Source organism: Nematolebias whitei, chromosome 11 (genome assembly GCF_014905685.2).
Source record: "Nematolebias whitei isolate Nwh7 chromosome 11, NemWhi1, whole genome shotgun sequence".
Classification (NCBI taxonomy): Eukaryota; Metazoa; Chordata; class Actinopteri; order Cyprinodontiformes; family Rivulidae; genus Nematolebias; species Nematolebias whitei.
Window position 1 is genome coordinate 29248482 of NC_056508.1, and position 9403 is coordinate 29257884.

The 9403-nt window shown below is 38.6% G+C and overlaps 1 protein-coding gene across 3 annotated transcripts; it reads left to right on the forward strand.

Moving 5' to 3' along the window:
* The first annotated feature begins 945 nt into the window (after nt 1–945).
* birc5b (baculoviral IAP repeat containing 5b) lies at nt 946–3468 on the forward strand. Of its 3 annotated transcripts, none has more exons than XM_037684123.1 (4): nt 946–1101; nt 1631–1740; nt 2549–2669; nt 3017–3468. In XM_037684123.1, the coding sequence occupies exons 1-4, from the start codon at nt 976–978 to the stop codon at nt 3026–3028; spliced, it is 369 nt and encodes a 122-aa protein (XP_037540051.1). In that variant the 5' UTR covers nt 946–975; the 3' UTR covers nt 3029–3468. The 3 variants fall into 3 exon arrangements, with proteins under 3 accessions (XP_037540051.1, XP_037540049.1, XP_037540050.1); XM_037684121.1 differs by lacking the exon at nt 3017–3468 and adding an exon at nt 2749–2925; XM_037684122.1 differs by lacking the exon at nt 3017–3468 and adding an exon at nt 2749–2925 and having other exon boundaries at nt 2552–2669.
* Nucleotides 3469–9403: the final 5935 nt, after the last annotated feature.

Below are 9403 nucleotides of genomic sequence, written 5' to 3' on the forward strand. Positions count from 1 at the left end.
CAAGTATGTTTAGTAATTTATGATACATTTTGCTAACAGACAAACAGAAGTCACTCCAATATTTAATGTCAAAGTTTTGAGCAAAAGTTTTATGTAATTTGTAGAGCTCAAAGTTTGTGCTGGAGGTGATTTTCAGATACTAACAATAGTAAAATTACACTTGTTATCTTTAAATTGACTGCGTTAGTCTTTTTGTGGTTTCTAAGGTCAGTTTGGTTGTGGTGACCATCTTAAATTGGGTGGCCTCCAAAAGTTAATTATTTGTACATAATTCAATAATTACTATCTGAAAGTTTCAGTTCAGATAGCTGGCAGAAATATAAAGATGACTTCAATAGTTTTTAGAAAAAAAAAAGTAAACTAATATTTTGGTCATTGCTCATAAAATGGGCTGAAGATCACTCTCCAGAACTCTGACACCAAATCTTTGATCAATATCAGTCAAATTTGTCCAGTTAGTCATTTGATTGTTTTCCAAAATCCAATTGATCTGACAGTAAAAACTGAAGTAAGACTGTCTTTATTTAAAGAAATGTAAAATTTCAAGTTTAGGATTAGCTGCAATGTGCAGGATTGCAGGAGTTCATGCTTATATTGACGCCTAGGGTGACTTTTTTTTATTTGTATTTAATCAAACCAGTTACTGTGCTTTAAAAACGTCTCTAACAGGTACCAGTGATTATACAGGAACTATTGTGTTCACCTTATTTGTGCATTCTCAACAAAGATAAGTATTTCCCATGATGTTTTTTTTTTTTTTTTAGCTTGAGCGTCAGAGAGCCCTTGGATGATGCAGTTGGTAGCTCATGTTCTCATCTGAGCTCTCTGTTCCCTGACCTCCAGCAGGGTTTAATCAGCCCAAAGTGGAAACATCTGCGTAGGTGTGCAGAAGAGCTCAACCTGTCAAGCATAAAACCATAACATGGATACTGGGAATTTAACACATGTTGGGTTGAGCCTGTTTCTGCTCAAAATATGGCAAGCATAGATTTGCTCATGGCCAGGTTTTTATTATATGACAAAATGTACCTTCATGACATGCGAGAACAAAGCTTTGCAGACTGGCCATTTAAAGAGGAATGTAACTGCACACCTGCAAAGGTAAGCAGAGAAATGTAGGACAACTGTGCCATAGAGACTTTTGTTTGTGCAAAGTCTTGGGAGATTCTTTAAGTGGCGTAATATGTATATATTTTTTTTTAACAAAAATACTTTATATTTAATCATCTTGGCATGGGGTCTGTGTCTTTAGAACATGACATCACAGCTGGTGTCTGAGTATGGAGATAAAGGCTGAAATATTCACCCAGGCTAGGCTAATGGCTAGTTAAACAAAAACCCTCTTTTGTGTGTTTCAGGCATATAAGTTATTTTTAATGCAACATACTGTGAAAGAGCACTACATTAGGACACCATGTGCCAGTTTTTTCAGCTGTCCAGTGAACAGACATTTCCCACTGAATCGGTCTCATAATGAATGAGCTGCTGACACTCGTCATGTTACCAGCTCGTAGTGCCACTGAAGGCCAGAGGAAGAACTCCCTTTCATCCTGGCTGCTGGAACTAATCCTGTTGCATTTTGTTTCTGATCATTAAAGATTTCATTGTGCTCCTGTTGCCGTCTCTGCAGATGGCCATGGCCGGGTTTGTCCACTGTCCCAGTGAGAATGAACCGGATGTTGCTTGTTGTTTCTTCTGCCTTATCGAGCTGGAGGGCTGGGAGCCCGATGATGATCCCTGGTAAGAATGACAATATGACTTCCTTTTGTATTAATTAGGTTTTTCTTCATTTTCCACCTTTTTTTTTGTGGAGCAAAATAGGAGAATTAGAAATGCCCACTGTTTGTTCGTCTTCTGAGCGAGATGCCAAGCAAAGGGCCAACTTCCTGGCCAAAATCAGCCACCACTATCCTCTGGAGAATCATTTCTGTCTAGCTGTTATGTTCCTTAAGTATAGCTTCCTCAAATGATTGGTGTGGCCTTGGCCACCCCCTGGCTCCACCATTGCACCTTGTGATGGATAAAATTGCTCCCTTAACTCACCAGGATCCATCACTCTGCACCACCTCGGATGGAGTGGGGGGGAGGGATACAACACTTGGCTCGAAATGCAAACATTCACTATTCAAATCCTTCAGCGACGGGATTTTATTTATTTTTATCTGTTTGGGTGCGTTTGTCATGTTGGCAAAATATCTAATGAACTTGTAGACAAATTTTAATGAAACACTGAGAGTAGATGTGTGTCTATTAAATAACTTTGAATTCAAGATGGCTATAGATTGTCAAGAGTGGGAGGGGGTGTTCATAACTTCAAGTCAGTTTTTCAGCTATGGGGCTTAAATTTGACATAATAGCTAAATGTCATCCCAACATGCATTATGAGGGCTAAAAAAAAAAATAAAAAAAAATGTCCTGGCAAATTGCTAAAACTTTTTTTTTTTTTTTTTCATAGGTTTGTAGTAAAAAAATTTACATGAAAGTGGTGGGCAGTAATCTTAATTGTTTTGCGTTGGACACATTCCTTCTATTCTGTAATCTTTCTAAGCAGGTCTGAGCACGTGAAACGCTCCCCAGAGTGTGGATTTTTATTACTGAGGAGAAAATTCATGGAGCTCACTGCGCGTGAATTTGTTCTCCTGGAAAAAGAGAGGGCAAAGATCTTCCTGGTGAGTTTCTATCCTGCTGAAGTGGTGTGAAATTAGTTTTTGCTTAAGTCTGTGTGCTTCTACTGATTTACTTTTGCAGAGGAAGGTTTGTCATAAGAAGATGAAATATGTCCAGGACTGTGTGGACCAAACTCTTAAACGACTAAGTTCTCAGTTGGAGTCGATGTGATTCTTGGCAGCAATTTTATTTATTTTTTGAATTAAAGTAGTATTGGAGATGTCAATTTTAGATAATTAAGAAATGATAATAAAATGGTGACATTTTTGAGAACTACTGTATGAAGTTTGGTTGACTTTTTTTTTTTTTTTTTTTTTTTTTTTTTTTTTTTTTTTTTTTTTTTCTACAGTTCTGTCTCTAACCACAAGATGGTAGTTTAGAGCTTGGAAGCCGCAGTCTTCCCATGTCCCACATTATGTCACAGACTGCCTCAATCTCTCCAAACATTCACAAATGTCCTCTGATCTGAAAGCCCACATTAAGCAGGATTACAATGTGGGCTATATTCCCTCTTTTCATATGAGAATACTTGCCATTTTCCTGAACGTGTCACCATCTCGGCCACATCTTTTCAAACCTTGACCCTGGACAGATGGCCTGAAGCCCCTCCTTTTCAATACCAACTGTTGCCCCAGTAACATCTGTTACATATAGGGGGACGGTGTGCTGAGAGGGCTTGCCAGGACACTTGTCCAACACCGAGCGGATGGATGGGCTGCAAGAAGCATTGCAGGATTGTTCTGATCATTTGAAACTGCAGGAAAATAGTAATGCAACTAATATCCAAGAAAGTACCCTACATGGCACTGTTTAAACCCTTTCTTAATTAAAGGTTAATATGTTTGCCAAAGCTTAAACTTGTGGTTTTTATAGCAGAAACAAGCACTCCGGGCTGAATGGCATGCTGGATTAAAAGATGCTCTCTTCAACCTTCCACCGTCATTAATGTAATGCTCTGGCCACTGAGCCCAGATCATCTACTTTAATTTAAGTTTTTTTTTTTTTTTTTTTTTTTTTTTTTTTTTTTATCCGCTCACAGCAAAGCAAATTGAACATGTATACTTTTATACGTGCACAAACATCAGCCCATGAGTGATGTAACATTTCTAGTGAAACTGTAATGCAGACTTGCGGCCTGTCCAGGATCTACCCCACCTCTCCCACTGAAAGCTGGATATGAACACCAGTGACACCACAACCCAAAAAGGAAGAAGTGGGTAAAGATGATGGATGGATGGACAGAACATTCTTTAAATTGGTGTCCAACATGTTAGGACTCAACTATGAAACATGAAATCCCAAGTAATGGTTCTTTAAAACTTCTCCAGAAGTCAGTAAGTCATTATTCACCATAATGGTTTTGCATCAATAAAGGTCATTAAATATTTATAGTATATTTGAGTATTTTTACAGTAAATTTATAGCCTATTGGGGGTTTTGAAAAAGTTGTACACTTTTACGTTTAGTCTCAAGACTCTGCCACTGTTATTTTGTGGGTGAAAAGCTGAATTACAGTATTTGACAACCACTGTTAACTGGTCCAGGTCTCCAGTGTTCTTAGACAAACATTTAAATTATTAGAAATGGCGTGGTTAAAAAAAAAATTGTTTACAATAATTGCATATGTGTCTTTAATCGGGCTTTAGATCCATGTTCAGTGTCGATTCATTTATCCATGTGTGCTCCATAAAATAAAAGGACTAAACCAGAACGGATGTCAAAGATGAGCTCCTTTGTGCAAATTGTGGGACTTTTTTTAAGAACCATATTCAGGATGGGCTTGTTTTAATAAAGATGAAGGGGGGAGTTTTCCTCAGGAAGCCTGTTTGGTTGTTCTAATCTAAAATATTGTAAGATTTGTTTCCTAATTTATAATTCCCAGCCTCACAAATTGTAAAGAAAATGTAGCAGATGGATGGACAGATGTTGTCAACAGAAACTTTACAACCTGAGCTCTCCATCAGACCCCATCTGTTGCTCCTACAGACAGAACCTCCCTCTGCAGTGCTTGTTCTCTGCTCATCAGCATCTATCAGACTTTCTCCCTGATCTGCATTCACTTTCTTAAATGACATCAGCGTTTGACCTCATGATTGTATAAACCAAATGCAAATATGTCTGCATCTAAAAATCTTAGCTATAAAAAAAATGTAAACCTCCACATTTCCAATACTAAACTATTTAAGAAACTGCAGAAATGCAGTATGATGCAGGTGATAGAAAAACCTCTATACCAAACCCACTTATAAATTTCCAAAAAACAAACTACATTCTACTGTTGTCTGAATTATGAAATCCTAAAGTCCTGATTTAACTCGTTTCCCTCTTTCACCTCCAATGTGTCTGCAGTTGTATTTGATGCTTGCTCTCAGACATCACGTCCCTCCTACCTTGGCCTTTTTTGTGCCTTTTTCCAAAAAGACCTCCATCTGTCCCTTCACTCAGCCCATTGTGGTGTCCCCAAGCCCCAAAACTTCTACAATGCAGTGGGCGTGCAGAGGGGGGCCATGGTAAACACGAGAGCATCCAGATCCCATTAGAGGCTCTTTAACTCCTGCAGCCTAATACTTGGAGAGAACTCTGGGAGGGGAAGGTCCACCCCTTCTGCTCATGCACATCATTGTCACCGTTCACAGCCACTTCCAGAGGTAATGAACCTGCTCTCTTTCCTCCTCCAGGGCACAACTCTGATTATTATTATGGCTCAATTAGAGCAAACTATATTTTATATAATCTTTAACTTGACACTATATTCACTGCTGGTGGAAATTTTTATAATCACAATATTCCAGAATATGAGTGCTTTTAATACAAGAGAAGCTGATACAAAATAAAGTGGATTATAAAGTTCTAATAAAAAATGACATTAAAAAAATCTTTAAATTGCTTAATGTCTCACAAAGTGCTGCAGCAAATCAGAAAAAATATCAGAAAACAGTTCAGAAAATAAACTTCTTAAATAGAATGGTTAAAAGAACAAAATCAAATCTTTAGAAAATATGACATTTTGGGAAACAGGGAAAGCAACAACTTACCAAACCCTGAATAAATAAAAAATATTAGAGAAATTACAAACTAAGAAATGTTCTCTTCTTCCCATTGTAGTTCTATTTTACACATAGCATGTGTGTTTGTTTCTGTACCTGATAGCTGCCACAATTTGTTCCTGTTGTGTTCCTAAATATTTAAGTTTGCGAAAAATATCTCTACCAAGATGAAGTCGGGTCCACTGGACGGATTCTTTGTTGAAATGTTTCATCTTTTATCTAAAAGTCGGAGTCAGCCTCCCCACCATCACAGACATCTACACCTCCAGATGCAGGAAGAAAGCCACCTGAATCATGAAGGACCCCACCCACCCAGCACACACACTTTTTGCTCCGCTCCCCTCAGGAAGGAGGTTAAGGAGCATTAAGTGTAGAACCACTAGACTGAGGAACAGCTTCTACCCTGAGGCTGTTGGACTCATGAATCTCTAATCAGGATAATCACCGTGAAAAAAATCACATCATGTTGCTGCTGATTTATTTCATGTTACTGTGTTCATTCGTGCTCATCTGCTCATACAGACTCATGTTCTTGCTGCTGTTCGGCGTATTGTTTTTATGCTATTAGTACTTATTGTATTTTTAGTTGACATTTTTCTTAGTTCATATCTTAGATCTTATTACTGTTTCTCTTTTACATTTTATTGTTGGATGTAACTGGGTCCCTGTTTACACAGTTTCGTTCCACCACATGTTCCACATGTGATGCGAATGACAATAAAGAAACTGTGACTCAAAGCACTTCCTCTAGATTACTGACTGCATCAGGACATTTGTTAAAATACTGTATGTTGTCGGCTCTTAGAAACATTTTAGTAAATTGTTTCCCCGTCATAAAATTGATCAGTTTAACTGCAGTTTTCTATTTACTTCCATGTTAAATTCCAGAATTGCACTGCTCAAGGTGGCTGCATGTTGGAGTAGCTCTCACATTTATTCTGAAAATTTGCTTTTGAAATCTTTAATTACTCTTTTTTTTCTGAATGCAAATAGCTTTTTTCAAATGATTACTTCCTTTGTATCAGATGCTGTGCTGCTGGCAGGATTTTTACTGAAACTTTTTTTACTTTTGGACATTTGTTATGATGCATAACCAAAACAACATGGTGGTTTTCTACAACTGGGAGCACCTGATGAACATCTAAAAAGCTCAAATCTCAACTACAACCCCAAATCCCAAATGAGTTGAAAAAGAGGTGCCGTGGATGCATTCCCATCTACCTGGAGGCAGTGCTCGCGTGCCTGACTGCAGAGATCTTGGAGGTAGTGGGAAGCGCAGCTTGTGACAGTGGGAGGACCAAGATCATCCCCTGGCACCTGCAGTTAAGTCTCCAGCAACAAGGGGCTTGGCAGGCTGCTGGGAGAAATGGCCATCACTCAGGGAGAGGTTCTGCCCAACATTCAGGCAGTCCTGCTGCCCAAGAGGACCGAGAGTTCTGCTGGCTCTGGGTGGATGGATTGACATCTGTAGCTAGTTTCTTTGGATCTGCTGTGGGACGGACTGCTACAAGAGATCCTTCCTGCCCAAAGACCCTTCCTGCCCAAAAACATCAGCGTCTAGAACAACTCTAATGAAACCAAGATGAGCTACAACAACAAGTAATTTCCCTTTGGGATTAATAAAGTATATTTTAATTGAATTTAATTGAACTGAATGTCATTATATTTATACCTTAAGTCAAAAACCATTGCTGAAACTTAATTACTGTGATTTTGTTTTAATATTTTTTTCAAAAGTTCATAAATGCCTCAAGTGTCATAAATAAATCAAACTTGTGCCAGTTACAAATTAAAAGCTATATTTATTTCAAATCTTACTGACTGTGACCAACACTAAAATTATGAATCGTCTCCTGATGGGAAGTGTTGCCAACATTCCTGTCTGTAAATCATCTCTTTGGTCTTTCTTCAGCCAGCTGCTTGTTTAGCTTCTCTGTGTTGTGTGGCGCTCTATTTCTCATCCTGGGCACCCAAAGCCCTTTGCACCCCACAGAGACATGTACGTGTGTGTATGTGTGTGTGTGTGTGTGTGTGTGTGTGTGTGTGTGTGTGTGCGTGCTGTGGCCTCAAAAGGAGGGGCGAACTCTATTTGCCTCAGCTTAAAGGCAGAGGGATTATCAGCACACAGACACTGATTAAAGCCTTCCAGCCTCCTATGGCCCCATTAATACAGTCTTAATCACAATGCTTCATCCCTGCATCGTGCTCCTATGGATCAGAAACTTTTCATTTTCATGGGGGCCACCCTTGTTTGGCCAGTGGATTAGGTGTGCTGTACACAGAAACTAAAATATGAGCAGGAGAGAAAAACTGAGTCGGCTTTATACAACACTACAAAACAAAAATCTCTTTGTAAAGTTTCATGCTTACACCAACACTCATCTTAATAATAGTTATTAGAGATGCACAATGTTGGATTTTTGGCTGATATGCCAATATGTTAAAACTTATTTGGCCGATAACCGATACCAATACCGATACATTTTTCCTAGACCTACATATAGAGACTACATAGCTTTCTCTGCTGTGGAATTAAAATACATTATTCTGCATGGTTTTTGTCAATTTGACCTGTTACCAAATGCAGATGCCAAAAAGGAGCTGAACATGATGTAAAGCTTCAAAATGGATTATATTTAATGTCAAATTTATTCATGACATTTACTGTCTCTAAGAAAATGACAACACTCGAACAGTGCAGATTTGTAAAATTTCTCAAATCTAAACTCAACCTGTTCACAAGCGACAAGTGAAAAGTGCACAAGTAGTAGTTCGTTAATAGATATACTTGACAGTTGCTTGAATTAAAAATTAACTTAAAACAGAAACCCAATACGTGGTTATACAATCTTAATGATCAACTCAAATCTCTATGAATTCTGCCATGTGCAAATAAAATCCAAAGTGCAAAAAAATGTAAGCTTCTTTCCTTTGTCAGAACATAGTCCTCTTATTTATCCTTATGTATAGTGTGCTCCAGCATCCTTGTGTGGCATGGAGGCTGCACAGCTGCAGAAAGAAAAGCTTTGCAGAGAGTGGTGAAGGCTGCACAGAAGACTGTTGGAATCAGCCTCCCCACCATCACAGACATCTACACCTCCAGATGTAGGAAGAGGGCCACCTGCATCATGAAGGACCCCACTCACCCAGCACACACACTTTTTGCCCCACTCCCATCAGGAAGGAGGTTGAGGAGCATTAAGTGTAGAACCACTAGACTGAGGAACAGCTTCTACCCTGAGGCTGTTAGACTCATGAATCTCTAACTAGAATAATGACTGTGAAAAACCACATCATGTTGCTGCTGATCTGTTTCATGTTGCTGCTGATCTGTTTCAATGTTGATGTGTTCATGCATGCACATCCACTCACACAGACTCATGTTCATGTTTGTGCTGATGTTCAATGTTTTTATGTTATGAGTGCTTAGTGTATATTTAGTTGATGTTTTTCTTAGTTCACATCTTAGATGTTATTACTGTTTTTCTTATACATTTTATTGTTGGATGTAACTGGGACCCTGTGTACATAAGTTGGCTCCACTACATGTACCACATGAGGTGCGAATGACAATAAAGAATCTCTGACTCTGATTTGCTACAAAAATTGTGTAACAATTGTGCTGGCGCTGCAGGCATTCTAGTCACTGGGTTGACATACAAAAACAACATGTTATATATACAAAAAAA